The sequence below is a fragment of the Anguilla rostrata genome, chromosome 18 (genome assembly GCF_018555375.3).
Source record: "Anguilla rostrata isolate EN2019 chromosome 18, ASM1855537v3, whole genome shotgun sequence".
Classification (NCBI taxonomy): Eukaryota; Metazoa; Chordata; class Actinopteri; order Anguilliformes; family Anguillidae; genus Anguilla; species Anguilla rostrata.
The window spans coordinates 15,448,100-15,475,456 of record NC_057950.1 but is presented as its reverse complement, the minus strand read 5'-3'; the positions used below and the strand labels follow the sequence as shown (position 1 = coordinate 15,475,456).

General features: G+C 42.5%; 4 protein-coding genes across 4 annotated transcripts; 3 read left to right on the top strand and 1 right to left on the bottom strand.

The window, feature by feature from the left end:
• The first annotated feature begins 302 nt into the window (after nt 1–302).
• Nucleotides 303–2,898, top strand: LOC135245289 (proteasome subunit beta type-1). The gene is made up of 6 exons (XM_064318247.1): nt 303–526; nt 814–921; nt 1,201–1,282; nt 1,878–2,007; nt 2,142–2,248; nt 2,609–2,898. Exons 1-6 carry the CDS (start codon nt 426–428, stop codon nt 2,792–2,794), a joined length of 714 nt encoding a protein of 237 aa, XP_064174317.1. The 5' UTR covers nt 303–425; the 3' UTR covers nt 2,795–2,898.
• Nucleotides 2,899–4,452: 1,554 nt separating this feature from the next.
• tbp (TATA box binding protein) lies at nt 4,453–11,189 on the top strand. Its single transcript, XM_064318245.1, has 8 exons — nt 4,453–4,818; nt 5,256–5,454; nt 6,227–6,546; nt 8,454–8,541; nt 8,986–9,077; nt 9,167–9,334; nt 9,717–9,811; nt 9,998–11,189. Exons 2-8 carry the CDS (start codon nt 5,401–5,403, stop codon nt 10,075–10,077), a joined length of 897 nt encoding a protein of 298 aa, XP_064174315.1. The 5' UTR covers nt 4,453–4,818; nt 5,256–5,400; the 3' UTR covers nt 10,078–11,189.
• Nucleotides 11,089–13,080, bottom strand: pdcd2 (programmed cell death 2). The gene is made up of 6 exons (XM_064318244.1): nt 12,562–13,080; nt 12,228–12,458; nt 11,921–12,073; nt 11,727–11,827; nt 11,519–11,632; nt 11,089–11,424 (listed from the first exon to the last, which is right to left on the bottom strand). Exons 1-6 carry the CDS (start codon nt 12,869–12,871, stop codon nt 11,227–11,229), a joined length of 1,107 nt encoding a protein of 368 aa, XP_064174314.1. The 5' UTR covers nt 12,872–13,080; the 3' UTR covers nt 11,089–11,226.
• Nucleotides 13,081–14,843: 1,763 nt separating this feature from the next.
• rhoua (ras homolog family member Ua) lies at nt 14,844–19,852 on the top strand. Its single transcript, XM_064318246.1, has 3 exons — nt 14,844–15,539; nt 16,153–16,211; nt 17,750–19,852. The coding sequence occupies exons 1-3, from the start codon at nt 15,290–15,292 to the stop codon at nt 18,194–18,196; spliced, it is 756 nt and encodes a 251-aa protein (XP_064174316.1). The 5' UTR covers nt 14,844–15,289; the 3' UTR covers nt 18,197–19,852.
• The last annotated feature ends 7,505 nt before the right edge of the window (nt 19,853–27,357 follow it).

The following is a 27,357-nucleotide window of genomic DNA, read 5'->3' as shown; positions in this document are numbered from 1 at the left end:
TGTAAATTAACTGTTCAGATACAGCTTACATTATTATGCGTCGTCCCAGTTCACTAAACACTCTCCTCGCAATAATAATACGCTTATAAATATATATATATATATATATATATATTTTTTTTTTTTTTTTTTTTTTAAGTAAGAAAATCAAAGTGTTTTATGTGGGTATTTAGATGGTACTAATTTTCGTGCAAGGCTAAAACTCACGTTTGTGTCTCATATTTACTTCCACTAGAGTGCGACACTGCTCAGTCTAAACGCTCAATAGTAACAACAAATAGGGCATGTCGATGGTTAGAAGGAACAGTCGGGTTCTTCCGCTTCCTGGTCGCCATGTTGTAGACCAGTGAGACAGCGAGTTTGATTTCGGTTTCAGACGCCGGGGTTTATCGTTCTTTTTTGAAGTTACCTAAACGTTAGGCGAGATGCTGTCAGCACAAATGTCTGGAGAACACGGCAAGATGAAGGAGTATCACTACACAGGACCAGTAGAGCAGAGATTCTCACCTTATTCGTTTAACGGAGGGTAAGTAAAACAAGTAGACCTAAATGAACGATGAAAAGAAAGCTGTGCACAATTGCATACATTGGCTTACTTAATGTACAGGATTGCAGCGAGCTTAGATAGCTGAAAAGCTGTCGTATCTGTAGCAGGTATGTCGAAGTCCAACATCCAGACTTTCTGAAACATCAGAACCCTACTCTTGAAAGAACGTTGTTGTCTGCCTTGTGATTGGTTAATGGGTTATGCGCTTACCCATTTCGGAAAAATTAAATTAGCAAAGGTTTGAAAGATGTACTTTCCCTCCGTAGGACTGTTCTGGCTGTAGCTGGTGAAGACTTTGCAATTGTGGCCTCTGACACTCGTCTGAGCGAAGGATACTCAATCCACAGCCGGGATTCGCCTAAATGTTACAAACTGTGAGTAGCGTTACCGTTACAGTACGTAGTGTGGGAGTCCACTCACATGTAGGCATTGTATGGGTTGTTGTGCCAATGTTTTGGCCACCGATTTGGAAAAACTTGAAATATACAATTCCATTCAAGCCTGGGTCAATTCCATATTTTTATTCTGCTCTTTGTTAATTTTCAGTTGCACGCTCACTGTTATTTTCAAAACATACTGAGAACTCCTGCCAGTTTTTTTGTGTCACTATACATCAGTTCAATAATAATTTTGTCTTGTGTAATGTCTTACAGGACAGATACCACTGTCATCGGCTGTAGTGGCTTCCATGGAGACTGTCTTACCCTGACCAAAATCATTGATGCCAGGCTGAAGGTGTGACTACCGCTTTCTCTGAATGATCTCACACCCCTCTGCTAACCAATTACTCACTTTAACCTTGCCACTAAATAATAAACCTATCCTGGTATTAGTTTGTGTACTAGGTCTGTAGTAACTACAGAAGTGGGTTTCTATCATTGTCATGAAGTTGTGTTCTGATGAGGAAAAAGTCATTGGTAAGAATAAAAATAAAAATTATGTTTCTGGTAACACGGAGTGATTTAAAATAAAGAATAACATAAACCTTTTTTGACTCAATGTCCACCATCATGCATTAAGTGATCTCGGGTGGCTGTTGTACCTCCAGATGTGATACACTGGGTTTTTCATGATCTTCACAACTTGTCCTACATCTAGTAAACTGAGGAAAGAGGAAGGTTTTCATACAATCAGGTTTAGACATGATACCACAGCCACGCTGTCTCCCACCCTCTAAAACATGAAATTGCTTGTCCTTTCTCGTTTTGATGCCTGCACCACACCTGATACTCGCTGGGTGTTTGTTTGAAACTACCAAGCACAAGCTGACAGATTTCTGAAATGCACCCTCTTGTCCTTGTACTGATGTCCATCATCTTTGCATTCCCAGATGTACAAACACTCAAACAACAAGACGATGACTAGCGGGGCCATTGCAGCCATGCTGTCCACAGTCCTCTATGGCAGACGCTTCTTCCCTTATTATGTCTACAACATCATTGGAGGCCTGGATGAGGAGGGTACAAGCCTTCTTCTAAATTTATTTTAGGCCCTCTTCATTTGATTATATTCAGATGTAATGGGAAACATGGGTGTTGCCTTAGCGTGTGTCTGTGGCCTCTGTACTGGACTGTAATAGTTGTGTTCTTTCCAGGTCGGGGTGCGGTGTACAGTTTTGACCCAGTGGGATCCTACCAGAGAGATACGTACAAAGCTGGAGGATCAGCCAGTGCCATGTTGCAGCCTCTCCTGGATAACCAGGTAAATAGCCATTCTGCAGCCTCTCCTGGATAACCAGGTAAATAGCCACTCTGTAGCCTCTCTTGTATAACCAGGTAGAAAGCCATGCTGCAGCCTTTTCTGTTGCAACTAGATAGACATGGCCATTTCCCTACTTTGACATACCATTTCTAAATTTTTGGCCACTTTACAAACTAGTCTTAAGAAATGTTTATGATTTTTTGAGACTTTGAAGGACATCTCACATCGTCAGCGTTACGTGTATTTAAATATTAGATTGTTATTGTGATTTTAAGGGATACAGTATGTTGAAGGCAAAGCCATGTTCAGTGGAAGCTCACAGAGCACTGAATGACTGTAACGTCCTTGGATCATGCGCAGATCGGGTTCAAGAACATGGAGAACGTGCAGCACGTGCCCCTGAGCCAGGAGAAGGCCGTGCAGCTGGTGAAGGACGTGTTTATCTCGGCCGCAGAGAGGGACGTGTACACCGGCGACGCCCTCAGACTCTGCATCATCACCAAGGAGGGCATCAAGGAGGAGACGGTTCCTCTCAGGAAAGACTGAGCATCTCCCATAGCCAGTCCTGATTCACACTTATACGTTATTGCCTGTCTGTGCTTTTCTTCTACACTTTGATTTAATTGGTTAAATAAAACAACATGAAAGTTTTTTTGTCCGTTTTTGGCACTGCATTTTTGATTATACCCATTACATTACAGGCATTTAGCAGACACTCTTATGTAAAGAGACGTGCATTGCTTATGCATTTTTACTTAGTGTTCATCTATACAGCTGGATTATATACTGAAGCAATTCAGGTCAAGTAACTTGCTTAAGGTTACAATGGTAGTGTCCTACCTGGGAATCAAAACTGTGACCTTTAGGTTATAAGCTCCTTAACCATTATACTACACTGCTTCCCTGTGGGGGTCGGGTAAACTCAGGCTGAGAAATAAAGGCTGGATGGGAGGAGATGCCTAGAAACTTCACATAATGTACAGCAGCGTTTGCTGAATCCTGATTAACAATCAAAAGAATGAAAATTAAGAATTGTTGTTAAATTAATACAATTTATTAAGAATTAAAAGCATTTTTGCAAAGGCAGGATTCACGTAGTAGGATGGTCACCATTGCAACACATTCTAAAGGGCTCTAAAGTGAGTACAGTGTGCCTACACACCAGCCAGACCTCTCCGTTCTGCCACCTCTGGACGCTTGGCACCTCCCCCTCTTCGCGTCTGTACTTCCCGCTCCCGTCTGCTGTCTGTCCTGGCCCCTCGCTGGTGGAATGACCTCCCCGTGGCGGTCAGAACAGCAGAGAATCTCACCACCTTCAAACGCAGACTGAAGACTCATCTCTTCAGGCTGCACCTCTCCCCACCCCTCCCTAGCCTATAGTTTAGCTCACTGTACCTAGTTAGGATAATATGATTATGTAAGTGTATCTGGCAGGATTGTTTTTGTCTGATTAGGTGTGATTAGATGTGATTCCAGTGCTAGTTTGTACTTGGTAGGATTCTTGCTTGCTGAACACCTTACTCTACAAGGTTGGAGTCCTGATCGATGTGGTCACTTCTGGCACTACGATCCTTACTTCACTCTAGTGTTTCTTTTGCACCTCTACATCATGAACCAATGCACTTGTTGTACGTCGCTCTGGATAAGAGCGTCTGCTAAATGCCTGTAATGTAATGTAATGTAATGGTGATTTTGGATGAGAGGGGACACAGCATCATGAGAGTATTATGGTGCAGCAGTAAGTAGCATCACTAGCAAAGTCATTGATCAGCAGGTGTCCCTGTATGAACACGAGTTACAGAAGGATGGAAAACTATTCTCTCATCTGTGTAAAATAATATGTACTGTACCTTCAAAACAGCAGGCATGCAGATGGTTATCAAAAAAAGTGGCAATTGCAGTTGGGTGGCTTATCCTTCTGAAGCTTGGATCAGTCCCTCGACGGATAGGATCAAGGATTTTTTAAAAACTATTTTACTTTTAAATCTTTACAGAGACAGACATTAAAAGTCAAAATTTCATGACAAAGCTTTTATTTTTGTGTCAATGTGATTGACGATAATGCACTATTTGCCATTGAGGACGAAAAATAGTTTCAAAGGAGAGGAGTCTAGTCATAGGTTCATTTTCTGCGTAAAAGCCGCGCATATTTTCCTAAATGAAATACACGCTGTGTTTGAGCAGATTGTGCAGCAGAAATGTCCATTCTGGACGGACCAAAGTTTCTGCGTTGCACACAGACATGCGCAGTTCAGGTGCCTCAGCTTACTTCATGATCTTGAGGTTCAACACCACTAAACCTTATGTTATGGCGTAAACCTATCCATATACCAAACTTAAAGGGGAAAAACTAAAACTTCAGATCCGCTATTTGGGCAAAATACCTACAACCACTGGTTCATTGCCGACTGCACGATTTGCACACGATTTCGAAAAAACAACTGATGATTTGGACATGGGTACTCCGGAAGTGATCTGTAGCTAGCTAGTTTGCCGCACGGAGTTGGAACGTTCAAATTAAAGTGCACCTTCCTGGTTTTGAGAGATTGTTTCTGTTTTCAGGAACAAAGGTAAGTTGTGAAAAATTATTATTATTTGTAACGCCACATTTATTGTACAGTTGTCTTTGAAGCTAAGTCACAGGGGGAGACAAACTGAAAACATTCCCGCTAGTGCGCTAGCTTAGCTAACTAACGTTAGCTACCTGTACAAGTTTGGATGGTCTGGATACATTTGTCGTATGTTCAGCATATTAATCCAATTATGTTGTTTTGAAGAACAACCTAGTGTTATTTACGTTCAAATTTCAAATTTTTTGTTATGTTTTAACTGTATTGGTTATTAAGGAACCAAGTTGGCTCTGCGAGTTAGGTCGTGCTATTTGAAGTGTGTTGTAGCTTAGTTAGATAAGTACTAGTGCTACTTCTGCGTTGTATTATGTGATATGTCCAGATAAGATGAAAGATGAAATGATACAAAACGATGTGCAAATTCTATTGTTTTTCAGTTTCAGCTGTAGTTGTCAATGCCGCAGTATAATCCACTGGCGTCTGGCTGTGGTTAGTTTCTGCTATCCGGCAAGTTAAAAACAACTAAGTGAGAAGAAATACATTCCCTGGACATCACTGCTATCAGACTCATACGTGCAAAACATGGAGCAGAATAACAGCTTGCCCCCCTTCGGCCAGGGACTGGCGTCTCCTCAGGTGAGCCACATTAGGATCATACTGCCTCTTATGCTCCATTGCATTAAGGGCGGAGTGTGGCACAGTGGGTAAGGAACTGGGCTTGTAACCGAAAGGTGGCAGGTTCGATTCCCGGGTAGGACACTGCCGTTGTACCCTTGAGCAAGGTACTTAACTGAAATTGCTTCAGTATATATCCAGCTGTATAAATGGATACAATGTAAAAATTCTATGTAAAAGTTGTGTAAGTCGCTCTGGATAAGAGCGTCTGCTAAATGCCTATAATGTATAATGTATAATGTATTAAGGTGCCTTGCCAGGGTGATTTTTTTTTAAAGTCATCTTGATGTCATAATTTGGCATAACAAAAGGAGGTAGCCCCATTAGGCTGCAATACCGGCATCTTAAGTGGGATCAGTATTTCTGCAACCACATTACCGCTACTAGTAGTGCCAACTAATGTAAATGTACACATACATACATACATACATATGAAGTTTTAAAGATTAAGATCAGGCCCACCTTAATGGTTAATGTTGTGAAATTTGACACCATTGAGGTGGTTGAAATACTTTTTGCCCTCAATCCAAGCCTATCGTATGCCTGCTTGGGAAACCTCTGAATTTATCCTGCATGAGCAGTGTTCAGGTGTTCTAATCACACTTACTTCCTGCGAAAAAGAAAATGGAAAGCGGTATTGAGCTAATTGGTGCTTTTGAGAGCTGGCAGGATTTTGCAGGTTTTCCAGTAATTCCCTAGTCAGTTTTCATAAGACATGTCCCTGTCCCCCCAGGGTGCGATGACGCCGGGTATCCCCATTTTCAGTCCCATGATGCCCTACGGCACAGGGCTGACCCCCCAGCCTGTTCAGAACACCAACAGCCTTTCCGTGCTGGAGGAGCAGCAGCGACAGCAGCAGCAGCAGGCTGCCTCCCAGCAGGGCGGGGTAGCGGGCGTGTCCGGGCAGACCCCCCAGCTCTACCATTCCCAGACTATGACCACCACAGCCCTGCCGGGCAACACCCCCCTCTACACTACGCCGCTCACCCCAATGACCCCCATCACGCCAGCCACGCCCGCCTCGGAGAGCTCCGGCATCGTCCCGCAGCTTCAGTGAGTCGCCTCCCTCAACAGTTCCACACCGCTCTGATTACCCTCTGGAACTGAAACATGTAGACCCCACTGCCTCTTTACATATTAAGCCGCGTTTCCACCAAAATTACCCGGAACTTTTAGTCCCAGGAACTACTTTTCAAGGAACTAACAGGTTCCTTCAGCCCATGGCTGTCTGCGTTTCCACCGTGGTCTTAAGTCCCGCGAAGATTAGGCAAATTAGCCCACTGACGTATGAAAAAGCGACGTTGTCGTCCGTCCATCTGTCCTATGATTTCTTCTGTAACCCCATACTACCACCGAAGTAGCCTACATTATTTTCTAATAACCGGGACAGCCCGGAGGGGTTTATTCCACTTATATACAACGGGCTACCAACAATGACTGTATATGGTTACTTTTGTATTTATTGATTTTTATCGATTTAATCACCTGGAATTGAAATATTCTTCTGCAGCCGTTTGGGCATATTTTACCGTTGTCAAGCAAAAATGTCGTTGGTACTTGGACCGTTGTTATGCAACAAATAGTATATAACAGGCCAATAGTCAGATTGTAACTGTTTTATATATCCTCTCAAACACATTCATTATGTTTTTATGCGAACATTCGCTTTCATGTCTTGACATCCAAAGCGACAGAATGCATTCACATTTCCAATATAACTGGCAACAACAGCAGAAAACATGCACACGTTGTAAACAATTTGCTGTTTGATTACTTTCTCAACGTCAATTCCATATAGGCTAATCGCAAAATGACAAGAATAGAACGAAAACTCGGACTTGCGTGAACATTTAAATTAGTAGTGGTACAGCCACCGTTTGCTTTCCTTCGAAGTTACTGCTAGCCGAGCAGCGAAGTGTGCCCTCCAGATGCGAACCATGCACCATAAATTAGTCCATAGTCTTCCTGGTCTTTTCGTGGAATTGAAGAATGGCAGTAAAATGGAGTAAAATTACGGCAGTCTGAAAAAGCAGAAGGGACGATTACTAGAATTAACCTGTTATTTTACCCTGACAAAAAGTGCGGAAGGTGATTTCCAGTTTGCTTTTACTGTATCACCAATGTTAATTACGCAGAACTACCGCATACCTCACATAACTGTATCAAACGTTTTGAGTCAATTACAACGGGCTAACAAAGAAAATCCGGAAGAAAATATTCAGCAACCGAATTAATCCGTTTGAATGTTTTGGTAGCCTACGTAATATGCTGTCCCAGCACGAATGCTTATCATTTTATAAAACGAATACTAAAGCAAGATAAGAACAGAAGAGCACATGTTATAATTCCAAGACGTTGGCAGGCTATAACCAAAACTAGGCTACTGCGCCGCATAACATACAAGTTTGATTTGAAGTTATATTGAAAATAAATTGGTTTGCGGCTGCATATTTTCAAACATGGCGGTTGAAAATAAATACAAAAAAATGCTGCGAGTACTCGACCAATCAGAAATGTTCAGCGCTGCAAGCTCCACCCAAAAGGTTCCTGTACTTTCGGAAAGTACTACCCCCCGAGCATAAACTTTTTGGGGGGTAAAATAAAGCCCCAGGAACTAAATTTAGACCCTAGTTCGTGCGGTGGAAACGCACGGAGTTCCTCAAAAGGTTCCTAATTCCGGGGTAAAGTTCCTGCGGTGGAACGCGGCTTTAAACTGTGCCAAGGGAAAAGATCTAAGTACCCATTGCCTGTGAATCTCATCTTATCAATCACTGCTGTATTCAGGTTCCTCAGGCAAATTTTATGTATAGACTGTCCCTGTTTCCTAAAATATGCACTGAGCAAATGCAGTTGGTCAGGTGTGAAATGAGAGCCCGTGTTCCTTGTGCATTGTCAGTGCTGTTATAACTTACATATCACACTAGTCAGGACTCTGTTGTGTATTTGCATGCGTTTTGTAGGAACATTGTTTCTACTGTGAACTTGGGCTGCAAACTGGATTTGAAAACGATAGCACTACGAGCCAGAAATGCTGAATACAATCCTAAAGTAAGTATAGTATCCGTCAGTTATGACTTTAGCTCAATATGCTCAAATGTGTTGGTTGAAGCTTACATTTCAGATTGACAATTATAGAAGCCACAAATGGGAAAATTGTGCATTCTCTCTTTTTTTCTCAAATTGTATTTAAAAAACGCAACTGTTTATGCTAATTTTGGATTTTTTTAAATCTCAGGTTATTGCTTGCAATTTAGTTCCACTCCCATTGAACTTTGCTATGTTTCTTGGGCACAACATTTAAACACCATTATATATATATCAGATCTGGAGAATTGGCTCAGTTACTGGACTCTTTGATTCTTAGTGTTTTGATTATTAATCTTGTAGCATTTTGACTCTGTGTTTTAGTGTTCTGACTGTGTTGTACTCTTTTGGCTCAGTCGGTTTAAGTGTTTTGACTCTGTGTTTTAGTGTTCTAACTCTGTGTTGTAGCGTTTTGCTGCTGTCATCATGAGGATCAGAGAACCGAGGACAACTGCCCTCATCTTCAGCTCTGGAAAAATGGTGTGCACAGGGGCTAAGAGGTCAGTCGGGCACCCTCCACGCCACCTTCCTGCTTTGTGCATGCACTCAGAAATATCCATAACATAATCTCATGTTCTTCTATCCACAGTGAAGAACAGTCCCGCTTGGCAGCCAGGAAGTATGCCAGAGTGGTGCAGAAATTGGGTTTCCCTGCTAAATTTCTGGATTTTAAGATCCAGAACATGGTGGGCAGCTGTGATGTGAAGTTCCCCATTCGGCTGGAGGGCCTAGTGCTCACTCATCAGCAGTTCAGCAGGTTCGTCCCACAATGCACTTCATTATGTTTGTACAATATAAACTTGAGTCTGTTTTTATACCCATGAACAGAAGTCATGTATTTATACACATGTGGAAGGGCCACTGATGTGCTGTGTCTGATCAGGTGTTTATTCTTATGTGTGACTGAACTGAAGCCAACAAAGATGGTGAAGACATGGTTTTATTGCTTCTATTGCTGGAGGCTAGTGTCAGCAGTCATAATGTGAGTGTGCTTGAAAGGACAGCAGAAATAGAGCAGGGCCCTGTTTCATGAAGCAGGATTACTGAGGTACCTGGATAACTGCACTGCCGCACTAACTTTGTGATATTCCCCCCTGTGATATTTCTTGAGAGTAACAATTATGCATTTTTTTTTCCAGCTACGAACCAGAATTGTTTCCAGGGTTAATCTACAGAATGATCAAACCCAGAATCGTCCTCTTGATATTTGTCTCTGGGAAAGTTGTGCTGACAGGTGAGGTTTTTTTTTGTTTAAAGTTTGAATTGAAAATGTCATTAAGCTTATTGTTCCTTTGCATTGGGAATCCTGATACACACCTAATACACAAAAACAGGCATATCATAGCAGCCCCAGAGGAATATCACACTTTTAATTCTTGATATTGAAAATGTTCAACCCTTTTTCAATGTTTGTGTCCAGGTGCTAAGGTCAGGGCAGAAATCTATGAAGCATTTGAAAACATCTACCCCATTCTAAAAGGATTCAGGAAGACAACGTAATCAGTTTGATGGTGGACATTCGTTTTTTTCCCCATGCGGTGTCATTGTGGCTGGTGAACTGGGTTTACATTCTGACCTGTGAGCTGGGGACTCTGAAGCAGTACAGATGGACCTAATGTGGAAGTGAACCTCCGTTCCACCTGTGTTTCACTTGCAGGGAAAATATTTTGCCCACCGCAATGTTCTCTGAATTATTTTTTTTCCGCCATGCTCTTAGAACAGAACACCTCAGAAACTGTTTTATTGGATGAAAACTTATCCTCAGAAGAATTTTTTTCCCCATCAAGGCAACTTAGGATGTGTTGGATTTCATTTCATTCCTTGTATTTAACGGTTTTCTTTTGAATAGAAGATGATTTTATTTGCATGTTAATTATGTGTACACGTGGAAAGAATTTCACACAGATGAACTTAGCCTAGGAAGTCTGGTTAAGGTACAGTTCAAGGTGAACAGTGCAGTCTGTAGATTCTCTGGTGTAAGACTATCAACACTTAAGTTTTATTATCCAGTAGAGTACTGGAGTACTCAAGGTAAGTAAAACTCAGACAAATGATTTTGCAAAGTTTGTTTGCTTGATAGTGGAATCATACAATGGAAGTAGTAAATAAATTTATTCAACTTTTTTAAATTAGATCTTTTTTTAGTTTAAGCGGATTTTTATGTAATTTTTGATTGGAATCATTGGCTTGTTCTAGAATTTTCAAAGCTTTTTTAGTTTTACGATACACTGTTCCCATCAGCCATCCTCTGTAAACCTTTTATTTCAGCCATTTTAATTGAAAATGAGGCTGTGTGACTGTTGCATTCTTCCTACTACATTAATGTAATTAACACCAGAATGTCATTATATGCATATACTTTCTGTATACTTTAAACACACAAACTGATGGGATATTTTACTTTTTTTTTTTGCATTTTAAAGTTTTTCAAAGGTTAGTGTAATTGAATATTTGTGTTCCATAGTGACAGGCCCCAGGTGTAAGAGAGAAGACTTTCAGACGACAACCATGTTATGTACACTGATTTATTTTTCCAGTGCTTTTCGTATGACATTCATTGTAAACTGGCAACTGTATCAAACAAGATAATAAATTTTTTTATTTGAGTAAAAGGTTGAAGTGTAGACATGTCTGGAGTGTATATAGACTTTACTGGCAGTCTGCATCTCCATCCTCTGTTGTGCTGTTAGGCTGGTCTCCTGTGAAGTCCTGTTTCCAGATGAATTCTGGGTAATATCCATGGCCCTGGTCACAGCTGTCCTCACAGGAGTACACACACACAGTTCCCCAATCGATGCTTGCGTTAGGGCTGTCCACTTTCAAGTGGTTCAGGAGCTGAGGCATAACCTGGGAAATTGGGCATAAAAGTTGCAAAGTGGCTCAGTGTCCTATCAAAGCAGAAACCTGGAAATCAAATGGCAGTTATTGAGATTGCATATACCTGAAACTCAAAAATGCGCTTCGCTCCACACGGACAGTTTGGAATTTCCTTCTCTTCAGGAACGTGTTCGGCCGAGACCCAGAGAGGAGAACCACGCCTACAGTATCGTAGCACCTGAGAAAATAAACTGCATTAGTTAATCTCTTACTATAGTGAGAACTGAATCAGCTCATCTGTCCATTGCAATGGAGATGGCTCTGCATTTTACCTGATGAGGCTCCAGTTCAATCCTCTGTTTGAACTTCTGAAACACTCTGCTTTCCTCTGTCTCATGCATAGCCATGTCTTCGAGTTCCTTCTCTTCCAAAGCTGTGGAAGGAATGCATTCATCATGGAGATGAGCTGAGCTTGCTAAATCGAGTTTTTACTAAGTAGTTATACGAAGGCAAATGTGTTATATACAGTCTCCTCCTGTGGCACAGCACTCCAGTGCTTTCTGTGTCTCGTCTGCTTCACACTGCCCAACTTTTACTTCGACCTCCTCTGGTTCTGTTACCAGCTCCAACTCAGGGAAGAGGAATCCGTGCTTCAGAAACCCAGCTGGGCCAGATGTCCCTACATAAGACAGAGCAGGCCAAATGTTTACATCCTGTATTTACAGTTTCATTTGATCACACTCAACATCGCTTTCTGCTCAGACATTACAAGTAGAGGGTTTTATCCAAAGCTACGTATAAAAGTGCATATCAAGGTCACTTTCTCTACCCACCGCATTCTTTCTTGTGTCCGCTTTTCCAGTCTATGACCTGGTGTTCTTTGCTGCAGTAATTCGCAGCGTGGCAACGGGAGCAAGTCTTCGGGCCAGCACAACCACACACCCTGCACAGTTGAACACCGGACTGCAGTACAACTGGGTCGTTGTCCGTTTCCGTCGTCTTTTCCTCAAGAGGTGGATCATATGGATAGAAGTCATTTTTCCTTGGTAACTGGCTCCTATACACTGTAAGAAGAAACCATTCATTTCTTGGCTGGTGTTCGGTTGAGGCGTTTCAGGCTAACAAATCAGCTTGTTTGTTGGCCACTTTTGCGGCTCCAAAACCTACCTTTAAAACAGCGACTGTCGTTGTGGGAGTAACAGTCTGGCGTTGTGCAACAAAACACAAACAGTGTTCTGTGAAAACTTCTGTTTTGTCCGTCAATCGGTGCGTAAACCTGCAAGAGGAACGCTGCTGGCCGATTACATTTCCCGCAGGCAACAGGGCATGGTAAGTCCGCCTGGCTCAACCACGCAGGTTTCCCCCCAATTTTACTAGGGAACTGCGAACTCCTAAGCTGCCAGGGCTCAGCCTCTTCCAAAAATCCCAACACAACCCCAGTTTCAGCTTTAGTTGCGTGCGTATCATTTCCTGCCATCGAATCTGTCAAAAAATAAAACAGATTTCTAACAGTCAGTGTACTCGCTTAGCTTGATCGTAGTCATGTAGCGTGTGGGGAACATAGATGGGGAAGCGTAGACGCTGCGCGCAGATTCGTAGTTGTGTATATTACGCGGATGCACCACTGCAGAAGACACAGTGAGAGATAAGCCATTTACATGACATACAGATCGGAGAAAATTTGCTGCACTCATCGAGATGTTCATGACCGATTACGTCTGGATTTATTGTCCCTGGTGCAACATTTTTCTGCACCAGAGAGTTCCATTTATACTGTCGCTTTTCGCTACAGAGGTTGGATTTGTAATGTTATTACACACCAATTTTTGGTCGACAAATTGAACGTATTAGTTTTGTGGGTGCGGTAAAGCCATTCTAGTGTGAACTAGAAGACCACAGTTCAGTTCCTCTCAGTCAGATCCTACAAATCGCACCAAATAACTACACTCCTGTTATTTAATAATAAAATCAAGGGCAATAGAAGCACTGGAAAATTAATGATGAATTAGTATAGGATAGCTTTTCCCTTAGATTTCCTCAGACATCTTCATTTTTTGGAAAAAAAAAACTTTCAGAAAGTATTTTGCACATTGAAATGCCAATATTGTTCCACTCGTGTTTAATGGCTGCCCACAGGTGATAAGGACTAGAAAATTTTCATCCAACCAGTTTGTGCTGAATGTGGGACCAGATATTCTCAATAGGGTTCAATTCTGGACTCTGACCTGAGTTTCCCTCTAACCACTTTTTGATCACATTGGCTGTATGGGCAGGAGCATTATCTTGCTGAAAAATGACTCCTTCCTGCTGAGAAAATAATTTGTGGATGACAGGAAGGATCCACAAGTTATGCTCCCTTCTTCTTCATACTCTTTTTAATTGGTTGACTTGTCACACTGCACCAGCTCACCAACACCACCAGATGAAAATGCCCCGCCACATCATGACACCACCTCCTCCTTGCTTACCTGTTGTTGAGATGCATTCTGTGTGGAATCTTTCCCCTGATCTATGAAGGCACCTCTCTGGGGCATTACTACATAGCTGAAATGATGACTCATCACTCCATAGGGCTCTGTGGAACCAATCTGAATCGCATTTTCCATATTTGGCTAAAAAGTGCATTCTGTCACAAATGTTTTTCTGAGAAAGCAATGGCTTTTAAGTACATCTTCTTGAGACAAAACCAGCACAGCCAGCCTTCTTGTGATTGTTCTTCTGGAAACAGTCTTGTTATCAGAAGTTCTAAACTCGTCTACCAAGTTCTGTGGGCTTTTCTTTCGTTCCTTTCAAAAACTAAGAATTTAAGTCAGTGGTTGTGTTTACTTGTGGTGGCTCTGGGTCTCCAAGAGACCCTGAAAAAGAATCATATGAATCCTCCATTTTACGATACATGTTAATAAACAGGCTCTCAGGAAGATCGACAAGCTGTTTTAACATAACATGGGTATTTATATTACACTTGCATTCATTCAGGAGACATGACTGACTAAAACAGCAAGTCTCATTTTTTATTTCATTTTTTGCCCAGGAGTGTATAGCTAAAGAGTTCTGATTATACTTTTTGGCACGCCCAACGCAAAATTTTATAATGTAACAATTAAACCACTGTCACCTGCGTACACTCAACATATCCACTAGAGGGAGCAATTGGTTAAACTGTATTTTAAAAGAAATACTTTTCTGTTTGTTTTGTTTTTTTTTAAAATTAAAAACTGTGTAAAATACATTATGTGAAAATAAACCATTTTACATATTTCTGAAATAAACACGAATTAAACAGCATAACCATGCGTGTGTTTATTTGGGCAATCAAGTAAATTAAAGTAAATGCTCTAGTTATTAAGTCCTGTTAAAAAATTGGATAACTGACCTGCAAGTTATTCTAATTTAAAAACATTTGAAACGATCTACAGGAGCAAAGATACGCGTTCTTGGCGAAGGAATGTTTTTTCAAGCTGCTGGCTGACTATTGGTCAGTGAAAATGAAGCAATCTTTATCTGAGTCGCTTAGGTTTACAATGATGTCATGCTGCTCCAGGGTAATAGGCTACGGTGAGGCTGGAGTAGGCTAGAGATTGCTGGAATTGTACTTAATTTGACCAACATTGTCTAGCCTGCGAAGCGGAGTTGAAGGGGTACATAAGCTTAACTCTTGTGGATTTTCGCTGACTGATTGTGTTTCTTATTTTTTAATGGATTTTAACCACAAGCACCCGGGCTGTCCTTATGGTAGAGAAGTGTTTTTCCATCAAGCGAAACGTATCGGAAACTAGATCTTGGCAAACAACTGTCCCGATGAAACCCCCTCTGATGTCAGCGTACGGGATCCGAGTTGGCTTGGGAAAACTGGAATAATTTGCTAGTTTTACCTCCGGAACGACAGGTTTATGCGATGCCTCCTCAGGGTGTAGGAGAATACAAGTCTGTTTCTGCGTCCGACGCGCCCCCGGTCCCCCCTCGGAGGGTTCGAACCAGAGATCAGCCCAGGGGTGCTAGGTGTCGGTTTGGGTCTGCAGCTGAGCGTAAGGTTAAGTGTGTCCTAGTCGGTGACGGAGCCGTGGGCAAAACTAGCCTCATCGTTAGCTATACGACAAATGGATATCCAACGGAGTATGTGCCCACTGCTTTCGATAACTTTGCAGGTAATTGTAGAAATTTACGAAAAATACGCAGATTGTTGTATGCTGAATTGCTTGAAAAATTCATATTTATGAATATTAATTATGGATTTAAACACTTTTTTTTTTAAACCAGGTGAGTTAGTTGAGAACATATCCTAAGTTACAACTGAGTTGGTTAGTGGGTAAAAACACAGCTTTGAGGTTTTATGTTAAAAGTTCTGCAGCTGCCTTAAGTTTGGAATCTTTTAACTTTTACTTATCACTTTTTTTTGTGCTTTCTGGTTCAGAAGACTGTATTTTTGTATTATTAGACTGACTGGGCAGAAGTGGTATGCATAGATTGTGAGCGAGTGTGCTATAGGCAAAGTGTATCTGGAAGTCACCTGCCATAATTTGTTCTAAAATGTAGCCTACTGTGCACAATTCATCACAAACAAATTAAGCATAAAATGGCTGTAATATGACAGCTGAGCTTTTTTTTTTTTACATTTTATTTAACTACGCTTAATTTATTATTATTATTATTATTATTATTATTATTTTGCCATGAACCTGCATATATATGCACAAGGAGAGTGACTGTGGGAGTAACAGAATTGTAATTGCGATATTTTTCTGTTTTTCGTTGGTCCAGCGGTTGTGGCAGTTGACGGGAAGCCCGTGAGGCTCCAGCTCTGTGACACAGCTGGACAGGTCTGTGGAACGCAACATCCTTTTAATGTTTTTATATTTTAATATATTACCACTGTAGGGGTGAAATAATGTTGGAATGGGAGGCACTGACAGTGGGGCGGACCAAACCTTTGGGCCCGAGTCTGTAGAGATGAATTTATCCAGATTGATTTGTTTGTCAGACTTACTAAGACATAGCAAAAGCACAGCTGGGGAGAGTCAGAGGAAGCACAAGATGACTCTGCTCTGGAGGAGCTGAGGAGGTTGGAAGGAGAGAACAGGGAGGCAAGAAGCCAAAGCATTTCTGTCTAGACACAGCAAAATTTGGGCTGGAGGCAGAGAAAGGGCCCAGTTATCCCTGGAACAGTGAACATGAGTCACTGCAGATAGAGGCCAAATACAGAGAGAGGGGTTAGCGTGACACCAAAACCATCACTGACACTTTTGTCATGTGTGGGATTGCTGTGCTACGGAGGGCTCTGTTAGCATGCTCTCTGATGAAAATAAATTATTTTTGTCCATGAGGCGCAACGGTAAATACAGTGTAACCCCTGAAATCATTGAATTGATTATGCAAAATAAACTAGAGCCTAACAGAGAAACCATAAAACACATGACTGGAAAGTTGGAAGGAACAGGTTGAAATTGTTGGAAATAAAAAGATTTAATCGCAATTCAAGGCTGTCAGTTGACAAATGTTGACTGACATTACTGAAGAACCATAATTGAATGGTGGTGTTATTGATTGCAGCTTCATCAGACCAGTGAAGGAACAGTGAGAAGAAGATATCTCTGATCAGCACTTCTTTCTTTCTGTGGCCTCTGTCCCTGATCTTCCCGGCAACAATGTGGGCGGAGCGTCAGCTGGCCGAGCCGTTTCTCCGTCTCTCTACCTTTTTCATCTGAAGTGTTTCCAGTTTGAGAGCTTGAGTGACATGGTCCTTTGCTGACAGTGTCGGGCAGAATGGCCTAATCACAGCTCTCATTGTGGCCGCTGCCGTTCAGGAGGGAAAGGAAGGCTCTTTCCCTGAGGAGGGACACGAATGCAAGGGCATGCAAGCAGAGAGAGTGGGAGGCGATTCTTTACCTTTAAAAAGTTTCAGAAAGCCATAGGCATGTTGTCTTAGCTGAAATGACAGTGGAGAATAAGGTTTGGTACTGAATAGCTGTAATGTTGCGTAACTCCTTAGATCAACGGATCAGACCGGTTACTGTAGATAAGAGCGCTCAGGGGCGTCAGCAGTCCTCCAGGTCGCTGTTTATCACAGAGAGCGACTGTAAACAGCCAATTCAAGAGCTCTGCTCTGTTTCCGTTCCCCTTCTCTCATCGTCTGTGCCCTAAATGCCTCTTCCATATGATTTCTGGTTGTGCAAAATATGACATTTCAAGTGTTATGTCTCTGAACTATGCATCATAAACTTGTGTGTACAACAATGTGCAGGTATGTGTAGGTGTGGGCAAATGTTTGCAGGTGTGTACGAGTGTGTGCAATTGTTTGCAGGTGTTTACGGGTGTGTGCAGGTGTAAATGAGCACTGCCTTTCATCCTCCCCCTGCAGGATGAATTTGATAAGCTCCGCCCTCTCTGCTACACCAATGCTGACGTCTTCCTGCTGTGCTTCAGCGTGGTTAGTCCCGCCTCCTTCCAGAACGTGGCGGAGAAGTGGGTCCCAGAGATCCGACGGCACCGCCCGCGGGTGCCCATGGTGCTGGTGGGCACGCAGTCGGACCTGCGGCAGGACGTTAAGGTCCTCATTGAGCTCGCCAAATACCGGGAGAGACCCGTGGACCCACGGGACGCTCAGTTCTGTGCTCAGGACATCGGTGCGGTCTCTTATGTGGAGTGTTCAGCGCTGACCCAGAAGAACCTGAAGGAGGTGTTTGACGTGGCCATTCTGGCGAGCATCCAGCACGGTGACAGTCAGCAGCAGCCAAAGAAGAGGACTCCTCACAAAATGAGCAAGTTCTCCGAGTCCTGGTGGAGAAAGTACTGCTGCCTCGCTTAGCCTTCAGTGAAGAACTGCTGCAACCTCACCTGTACTGAGACTCACCTGTGCTGGCATGTCACCTGTGCTGAGACTCACCTGTGCTGGCATCTCACCTCTGCTGAGACTCACCTGTGCTGGCATCCTACGTGTGCTGACATCTTACCTGCTACTAATTGGGACAGCAGGTGCTAGAATAGGTGCCCGAGTACGGGAAGGGCGATATGGATGTGCTATACGGTGATACTCCTCCATGAACCACAAACCTTTATACATTTGCCATTGAACAGAATGTTTGTACTATGTTGGATGAACTGTCTGACAGAGATATTGCTGAAATTGTTGTTGCTGATGTTGACCTGGTCTTTTTGACCTGAACTGTAGTTTGGACCACTGTGGGAGTTCTTATATTCAGAACAGGAAATAGCATGATGTTAGACATAAGAATTGTAATGAGATGTGGCTGACTGGTCTTTAAGAGACTGTGTGATCCTCAACTAAAATTAGTGCCTAATCTGATACCATTTTCACACAATACTAGTCAGAAGCTGAATATTTTTAATTTTCTACAAAAATTTTCTGCTACAGTCAGTTGCATATTGTTTTAATGTGCAGTTTGCAAAGTTCTAAAACCATGGTGATCTACAGCATTTTGTTGTTGTTATACCTTGTTAATGTTCCTCCAGGGCGCTGAGCGATCCTCCCCAAACAGTGAAGTTAATTGGATCTGCTGGACTGGGAATTATGGGAAATTGGATTGGCTTAGCCTGGTTGACTTTGAGAAAAATTATTACTTTGAGTTTATGAAGGCAGTCAAGAGGTCTAGTGCACACAGACCTAATCACAGACACTCACCGGCAAACACATCTGCACGCAATCACACAATATCCCATTTCCTAAATTCCTGAACTGAATTCCAAATATCACCAGCGCAAGTGTGAAATTTTGTCAAAGTGAAATGAACTTTGATATCCGCAGATGAGGGGTAATCTTTTATTGGGGGGTGGGGGGGTGTACAGTATCTGAGCCAGATAGTTCTGCGTTAAGGGCTTCATTTAAAAAAATGTTAGGGTTAGGGTACAGGTGCAGAGTAATGACAGGTTTTGTCATCATCATCATTCCGGACAGAATTTTATACAGAAGATAAAGAAAAACAAATATTTTAATCACTTATCAGTGATGTACAATGGCCATTTATGTTTTTAAAGTAAGCTATTTCAACGAGATGCCAATCTCAGTGGAGCTTTTGTCCTGAATAAATAAAGGATAGATATACCGCTTAAAGAAGACAATGGAAGGGATAGTGATTAAGGCACCGCACCTCTACTGGAGTCAGTCAGCACTGCGCAAAAGCCGCCATTTCAGGGAAATTCTTCTGGATATGAGTGGATGAATCAGAGACCTCTCACAGCGTGACGTCCTCATAGCAGGGGATGTCTTCTCCCATGTGCCTTACAACAGGACCCAAATTCATGACTGTGTTCATGCTGTATTGTGTTCCTCACTCTGAGTTTACAGCTGATTCCCAGAAAATGTTGAAGTGAAAAGGATGCACATTCGGGAGCCAGCGGGGGATAGGAGTCTGGAATAACAGCCTGTGCTGACTCTCAGGCCCGGAACAGCGAGCTGTCTGTACCGTGTTACTCCTGTGAAAATAAAGGCTGTTTGTGTAGGCTACGTGCTGGTGCCTGTGTCTGTGAAAACACTGCAGTGGGCCGCCTGTCCCAGAGTGCCACGCATTTCCTCAACCTGTGAAACCATCCCTAAAAAAAAATATGGATACAAGTTCACTAAATAAATGGGTCAGCATGTGTACTGGTGATGCTGTTTGTTTAGTCTGATCATTTAAAAACAATATTGCGTATTTGTAGAGCAAAACTATTTTAGAACATAATGGCATTAAATCTTTAAGAACATAATGAGCTTCAAATGTAAAAGCAGTCATTTACTGAATATTGGCAGAACTGGGGATATCTATAACATGATAAATTAATTTCAGTCAGAACATATCTGCAGAGGGTATCTGGCTGCTCACACAAGACCTTGTTAAGAAGTATAAATCTTCCTTAGTGCCTGTGTGAAGCATGACTCGGAAAAGTGGCGAACCTGCGACTGAAGAACTGAAAGTAAAACAAAATAAGCAGTTAAGCAGGCTTATATTGAGCAGTTTTCTTCGGTGTTAGGAGAAGATAAGAGAAGACAAGGGGGTGATAAGACTGATTTGACAGCAGCTCCAAAGGTTGAAACCACAACTGGGGAAACTCCCAGTAATCACTAGTACAAGAGTGTGGTTCACCTTTAACTGACTGAGGGATAAAACAGTGATGACCCACATTCATTCACAGAAGCAATTTAACATGGACAAATTCTCACTGAATAACGATGGGCTACCATGTCCATGTGGCCACTATATAAGTAAAATATAGATAAATGTACTGTGTGGCATGAAAGCCATGGGCTGTTCAGTGTTTTACCTTCAGGAAAAGCAGACTATCCAATACAAATTCCCCCAGTGCTCAGTGATCAAACTGTTCCACTTCGTGTGGTCAATAATTCACTGGAGTGAATGAGCAGATACTGAATACTGCTGTAGGATTGGGCCGTGGGGGGGTGGGGGTTAACAGTGTATGTGGGGGGGGATGTACAGATGGTAATTAGATCTGACAGGCAGTGCGCTAGCGGGCAGTTAATAACAGTTGACTGCAGAACAGGTTGTGTGTGTGAGAGAGAGACAAAGAGAGGTGGAGCTCTTCACTTTTAAAAAAGTTTTTAAAAAAAATAATAATTCTAAGCCAGCTGCTACGGGTCCATTGTCGGGTTCCTGCCAAAAACAAAGTACTAACCGTCATCGAGGCCTCAAAACACAGATAATTATGAGCAGCTGTTTGCCAAATACAAGGGCTGATTCTTTTATAGAGCTGTATTTCCCTGTTAAACCTTCTCTTCACTCCCATCCTCATCTTCCTCCCCATCAGTAGGGAGCCTCAGACCTGTTGTTTTTCTCTCGAGGGTGACAGAGGCCTTTTGTGCATTTGGCAGCTTGTGCTTGTGCCATGCAGAGTGTTTACTGTACTTGGAAGGATTACAAAGAAAGCCCCCCCACCCTCATTTTAACACAAGTCACACACACAGGCCCTGGTGGAGGGGTCCGGAGCCGTGGGGGGGAAGGGGGGGGTCCAGTGCTGGCCTGATCTCATCTGCATGCTGCCAGAAAACCTCTCCTAGAATCTGGCTCCAGAGAGTTTTGCTTTGCACAGACGAGTGGAGCATCCTTAACCCTTTGAAGAGTAGGTTTTTCTGAATGTTTTTCTTTTAAAAAATTCTTAATCAATGTTCTCAGAATTTCATTGCTTTCAGTTACCAGCCGTGATTGTTACATCAGCATTAGAATGTTCAGTTAAGAACATTTTAATCACGTATTTGTGATCTCAGGGTTAAGGGAAAATCCAGTCTGATCAAGAGCATGGCACAGCTCAACTTCTACAGAGCAGAACACAGCACAGTGCTCCCAACGGCAGGATGCTGGAAGCCCTGGTGGCTGGAGACCGTGGCGGGAGGGTCGGCGGGGGCAGGAGGGGATGTGACTCATGTGACACAAGCTGATGGAGAGATGGAGAGAAGCAGCGGCGTCCTCATCGGAAACGCTTATCAGGTTTGAACAAAGAAAGAAAGCATCAGAAAGCAGCTGCTGACTCTCCCGTTCCTCCCTTCCTCTCTTCCTCTCCTCAGACCCCTCCCCTCTGTCCCCCACAGATCCTTGGCGCTGCTCCAGAACCTTCGCCTTGTTTTTAAATTTTCTGCGCCCACACAGATGTGAAAGAAAACTCTGTACATGGGAAGGTTAACTGCCTGCCCTTCTCTCAAATCTGTAAATGCTGAAAGCTATCCAAAAAAGTAGGAAAAGGACAAAAAAAAAAATAGTAATTTTAACCAAGGTGATAGCTTATAGAATGTGTCCATTTCAATTTGTCACAGAACAAAATGTTGTTCTCTAAGGCGTTCTTTCCAGGGCTCATGGTCAAGATTCCCCTTTCTGATTTTTTAATCTGATGTTTTTAATTTGGGGGAGTTGTGTGGACTGCAGTGGCCATATTGATCTGAATTTCTCATGCAGCTTGCAGCTACAGACCTAACTGGGACAGTATGACTGAAGTATTTACTGTAAGTCTGAAACATCTGTGCTTTGTTTTCAGTGACCTTGCTAATTACCCTGTTCTGTATTATCCACTTTTTTACATTGAATGCAGCTCATCACTAACTGGACCATTTGGAGCCTCTGCTAATCCAGAGTATTGGCACCACCATTGGGCATTGGGTCACCTGTGATTCATGGCCTGTGATCTTTATATGATGAAGGCAGGAGTTAGACAGGTTTAAGTCTGGAGATTAGACCTTGGATTTACTCTCAGAATTCAGATTTGGAATGGAATCCGTTGGGACCTTTTCTGTTGTTTTCATTGGAGATACCAGATCTTTAGCACAAACTGAAAGAGTGGTAAAGTAATATCCTGCTTGCTTTATGGACTGCTGAGATGGGGCTCCTGAAATTAGGCCACACATGCACGAGTGTAATGTTAAGGTATGCGGGTCTGAAGCTTGTCTCTGATCGCTCCCTGGTCCTGCTAGCTGCCGACACTGACCTGATTTTCCAGCCAGAGTGAAGAAACATCTGCATGTGGAGAGCTGGAGAGAAGCAGACTAATGAGAAAAGATTCCTGCCCTGTGAGGACTGGATTTACTGTCTGAATATAACACATGTTAATTTTAACACAGGTTCACTTTTAGTGTTCAATAAACCCCACAGATCAGAAGATGCTCATCTTTGTAGAAGGGACTGAGGCATTCTGGAACATACATTCTGTCAGCACTAAGGTTATGCCAGACTACACTGAGAGTGTGTGCTGTGTAACACTGTTTAGTGTTATCTCCCTGCCCCCATAAGGAAGAATGCTTGGCGTATGGGCTTGTTGAGTCCTCTCTATTATCTAGCTGTGGTCAATTTTGTTGCATGTATGATCAGGGCCAGTTCTAGGCATGGGCAACAGGGGCGTTAGTCTAGGGAGGCATCCATATACGAAATAAATAGAAATAAAAATCTACACGTTCCGTTCGTGATAGTCAGTGGCCAGACCACAATTGTTATCAACCACCATCAGTCCAGTCAGTGCTTATTATAGTGATGAATCTGTATGAATCTATAGCTAGAATATGCAATGTGCTGCCAGTTTAGCTGTAGGAATGTATCAGTTTAGTTATAATTGTGGACCCACTCCAGCCATTTATTGCCAGAGATTTCCTATTTCCCTTTAGAAAGTGGCAGCTTCCCCACTGTCCTTATTGTACCTGTGACAGCATATAGAATTAATGCTATGAACAGGCAAACTTTTCACTGTGATAACAGGTCTTCAGTGGTGAAGATTTTACTCTGAGTTTCTGCTTTAATTGCTGGAAGACAAAACAAAATTTTAACATGACAGTGAAAGGGCTGCACTATTTTACTGTACCTGTGAAGTGTGACTTGAATAGAGACAAGAAAGCTTTTTGTCAAGTAGACCAAAAGTTTCCAACACCTTCAAACAGGACTTAATTTGCCTGTGCAGTTTGGAGATGTGCTGTATCTTAAGTGTGTGGTGGTGGGAAAAACTTGATCATGCATTTGGAATGTTGGAATGTGTCTGGTGGAGGTGAGCGGATACTAATCAGCAATTTGAAGATTCTGTAGCAGAACATGCTGTATTGCATTGTAGATTAAGATCTGCTGCCAGCTTTAAACAATTGCATATTACCACTTGGGGGAAATGTGAGTGCATCTACATGTGATAGAGTTCTGGGCTTAAGACAACAGAAGCTACAAAGGGACACTTGTCATTGAAACCTTTCATTGTTTTGGGCCAAGAATCCAGTACCGAATCAAGGTAGATTGCTAGATAAACTTGTTTGTACATTGTTTCATGCACAGAACATTTTACTGTAAACTGAAGTTTTTCAATGAACTTAATCTGCCTTTCAGCCCTTGCTCTATAAAGGCTACCATGTGTTCATTATAAAAGTGGTGTAAATACTGTACGCACACAAGCAGCAGATGACCACTCTTTTAGCTTGTATTTGCCAATAGTGCCCACTACAGGAGTGGAGGTTTTCCAGGCAATGTGCTATGTAAAAACTAACTAGTACAGGCAGTTAGGCATGTGTTTGTCATAGCAGCCATCTCTAGATTTCTTTTTTGTTTCCAGAACTGCTGTTGCTGGGATCCCACACCTTCCTACTGTCCACCCACCACCTCGTCAGGCTGATAGGTCAGAGGTCATTCGGCTGTTCTGTAACCAACTCAGGATTTTTCTCCCGACCGATTGAAGACAGAAGAAAAAACAGGGGCCTCTTCAAGCTGCCAGGCTTTTATTCAACAGCCCTTTCTGCCCTCTGGTCACAAAGCCTTTTCCGAGAAACCAGCCTCCAGCTTTCACTTCCACATGTAAACCCCCTCAACCATGTCAGTTGGCAAGTACACATTCAGCTCAGAGAGAGAGAGAGAGGGAGAGAGAGAGAATGACTTCCCATAATGCCCAGCTGCTTCAGGTCCCTAGCTGTGGCTGTGGTTTTGACTACTGTGTCCTTTGCCAAAATCCCCCTATCCTAAAAGTTTTGTAGTTGTAACAGATGCATGGTTCAAACTGGCCAGGTACTACAATTAAAAATATGTCCCTTGGCTAAATCTGGCACAGTTAAAATAATGTACACTTTCCCTGTTAAATAGTTTAAAAAAATAAATTAATTTAAAAAAAGAAGTAAATGAATAAAAATAAATAAATGAAATTGTGCAATTGCACAAGAGCTGCATGAGAAACATTACCAGTTAATTTTCCTTTAATCTTTAGTCTATGTTGACCGGTGTATTTTAAACCATGTCTATTTGACGCAACATGAAATGCAATGAATATAATGCAATGAAGATAAAACAGATGGCAAGCAGGGAGATATTCTCATTCATGTTTCTGGAGTGCCCAGTGAGAGGATTAGGATAATGAATGGTGAACAGGGACTGTTCGGGGACAGAGGGTAATGTCTGGTGACAGTACAGTATAGTTTGAGGACGGTAGGTTCAGTAATGTTTTGGGACAGTAGATAATTGTTCACTAATTGACTTACAGAGCTGAACTGGGTCATTAAATAAAACAGAAATGTTGCATGGCTCTAATCTCATAATCCTGTGTCAACGTCTCAGTTTTCATCTCCTCACACTGAGCTGCTTCCACCAGCTTCAATTCGCTGATTGTATAAATGCAGAGCGATGTGCCGATTCCCCAGATTCACTACCATGGAAACATAATCCTGTCATAGGCAATTTCGAATTAAAACGCAATTATGCTTCCGTGCGATTTTCTGATTTTCTAACTGCTGCGCTCTGAGCTGATTCCACAGATTCACTGCCTGAATTTATTTTCTATGAGAAGGTGTCACGAACACTGTGAAGCAACACGAAGAACGCACGAAGGCACTTCCTGTGAAAGATCATGACCTCACGCCGAGGATGGTGGAAGGAGTTATGGGGAGTTTGTCAACGAGAGCTGGATGATGTGTGTTGATGCAGAAATCGTGTTTGGTTATCTAGAAATTCGTGCATTGGATATTGTTGGGTTGCCACACGATATAGGTGCAGTGGCCTACCCTTGTACAACTTTTTGTTTAGACGGAAGCACTTAAAAAAGACTAGGAATTTACAATCGGTTTATGATGTATCCTTTGGAAGAAAAGCGCTCCATCGTTTTTGTTGTAAAACCCAGTTTTACTGCCCACGATATATGGACATATTTTGTATTCTGTATTTAGTCATTTAAAAAACAAAACTAAAAGAAGCAGCTTCAAATAAAATAGACAGGACGGGGTAGACGCCATGCCCTGGGAAATGTTTGGAAGACTGGGACTAACCTGCGGTCAGGGTAAGACCACCTTTTTTCTTGATTGATTTTTAGAAATTGCTGTGTGCGCATTTTAATTTCAGTTTTCTGACACACTCAACACGCATAACTTCATTAGAAATGTTGTTAGTCCAACCATTAAGGCGAACATCTCGGATTATGAAGGTCCTGCTTAAAAAGACGGCATAAGACTACCATAAAATCCATGCTGGTTAATGCTGGTCTATTTCTGGACCAAGCTGGGCAGTGCTGATTATGAAAGTAGCTGTACTGGTAGACCAGCTTGATCAAGCTGGTTGTGTGATGGTTATGCTGGTAGACCATTTTAGTCATCTTAAGATAATTGATTCCAGCATGCTGGTCACCAGCATATCCATCTTCACTGGTGTGTGCTGGTTTTTCAGTTACATTCAGAGTTCCGACAGTAAGAATAGTCAAAGGTTTTGAGGTAATTTAAGAACCATATATCCTGAAGAGTAAGCATTTGTGTCTTCTGTACTTACTCCTTCTTTACCCTCCCATACGCACATGTGGGAGGATGGACTTTGTTTAAGATAGGGTGATTATTGGATGGTGTATGTTTGGGGGTGGCTGGTGGGAGTTATTCTCTAGGAGGGAGTCTGAATCACTTCAGTGAGAACCTATCTACTGCTTTGCCATGGCTGTGTGTGGGAAGCTATACTGCTGGAATGTGAAGGACGACCCCCCCCCCCCCCCATCTGAATGAGGTGTGAGAGCTCCTGTGAGATTCCCCAGACCCTGATTATGAGATGCAGACACACACTGACTCTTACAGTAATTTGTCAAAGTGACCGGTCGTCCCCCCACCCCCTTCAAGCACGTACTGAGTACGACTGCTTTTGTGTGCATCGCTGCTGTATCAGGGTAGCGGGTCTTTCATGAAGTTTAATTTATGATACTGCGTGGTTTGTAGTTGTTTGATGTGTAAACTTACTGGTATTATGGATGTCCAAGAGGAATACTCATCGTAGGCTTTTGTGGACGCACAGGTGTGAGAATTATGACTGTTCAGTCTTTCAGGAGATAAGTGTCATGCAATGATGACTGCAGTATAAAAACATAAGCCCATGTATATTGAATATGAAGTGGCTGAGCACTCCAGGTCATTCAGCCAGCAGATCTGTGTTAAAAGGTCTTGTTGGCCTTAATGGAGCCACCAGTGAAACCCTGACCTGTGGAGGCCTGTCAGCTCACGGCGACAGCACGGATCACACCATTCACCAACTGGTCACGAAATAGGCCCGC

Bases quoted from the DNA above. Each gene is read 5' to 3' on its own strand.
- LOC135245289 (XM_064318247.1), top strand. From the start codon at position 426: ATGCTGTCAGCACAAATGTCTGGAGAACACGGCAAGATGAAGGAGTAT. The intron at 527-813 runs GTAAGTAAAACA...TTCCCTCCGTAG, and splicing joins CCTTATTCGTTTAACGGAGG to GACTGTTCTGGCTGTAGCTG. The intron at 2,008-2,141 runs GTACAAGCCTTC...TGTTCTTTCCAG, and splicing joins TGGAGGCCTGGATGAGGAGG to GTCGGGGTGCGGTGTACAGT.
- tbp (XM_064318245.1), top strand. From the start codon at position 5,401: ATGGAGCAGAATAACAGCTTGCCCCCCTTCGGCCAGGGACTGGCGTCT. The intron at 6,547-8,453 runs GTGAGTCGCCTC...TGCGTTTTGTAG, and splicing joins GGCATCGTCCCGCAGCTTCA to GAACATTGTTTCTACTGTGA. The intron at 9,812-9,997 runs GTGAGGTTTTTT...GTTTGTGTCCAG, and splicing joins TGGGAAAGTTGTGCTGACAG to GTGCTAAGGTCAGGGCAGAA.
- pdcd2 (XM_064318244.1), bottom strand. From the start codon at position 12,871: ATGGCAGGAAATGATACGCACGCAACTAAAGCTGAAACTGGGGTTGTG. The intron at 12,074-12,227 runs GTGGGTAGAGAA...TGTCTTATGTAG, and splicing joins CGGACACAAGAAAGAATGCG to GGACATCTGGCCCAGCTGGG. The intron at 11,633-11,726 runs GTAAAATGCAGA...TTATTTTCTCAG, and splicing joins TTGAACTGGAGCCTCATCAG to GTGCTACGATACTGTAGGCG.
- rhoua (XM_064318246.1), top strand. From the start codon at position 15,290: ATGCCTCCTCAGGGTGTAGGAGAATACAAGTCTGTTTCTGCGTCCGAC. The intron at 15,540-16,152 runs GTAATTGTAGAA...TCGTTGGTCCAG, and splicing joins TGCTTTCGATAACTTTGCAG to CGGTTGTGGCAGTTGACGGG. The intron at 16,212-17,749 runs GTCTGTGGAACG...CTCCCCCTGCAG, and splicing joins TCTGTGACACAGCTGGACAG to GATGAATTTGATAAGCTCCG.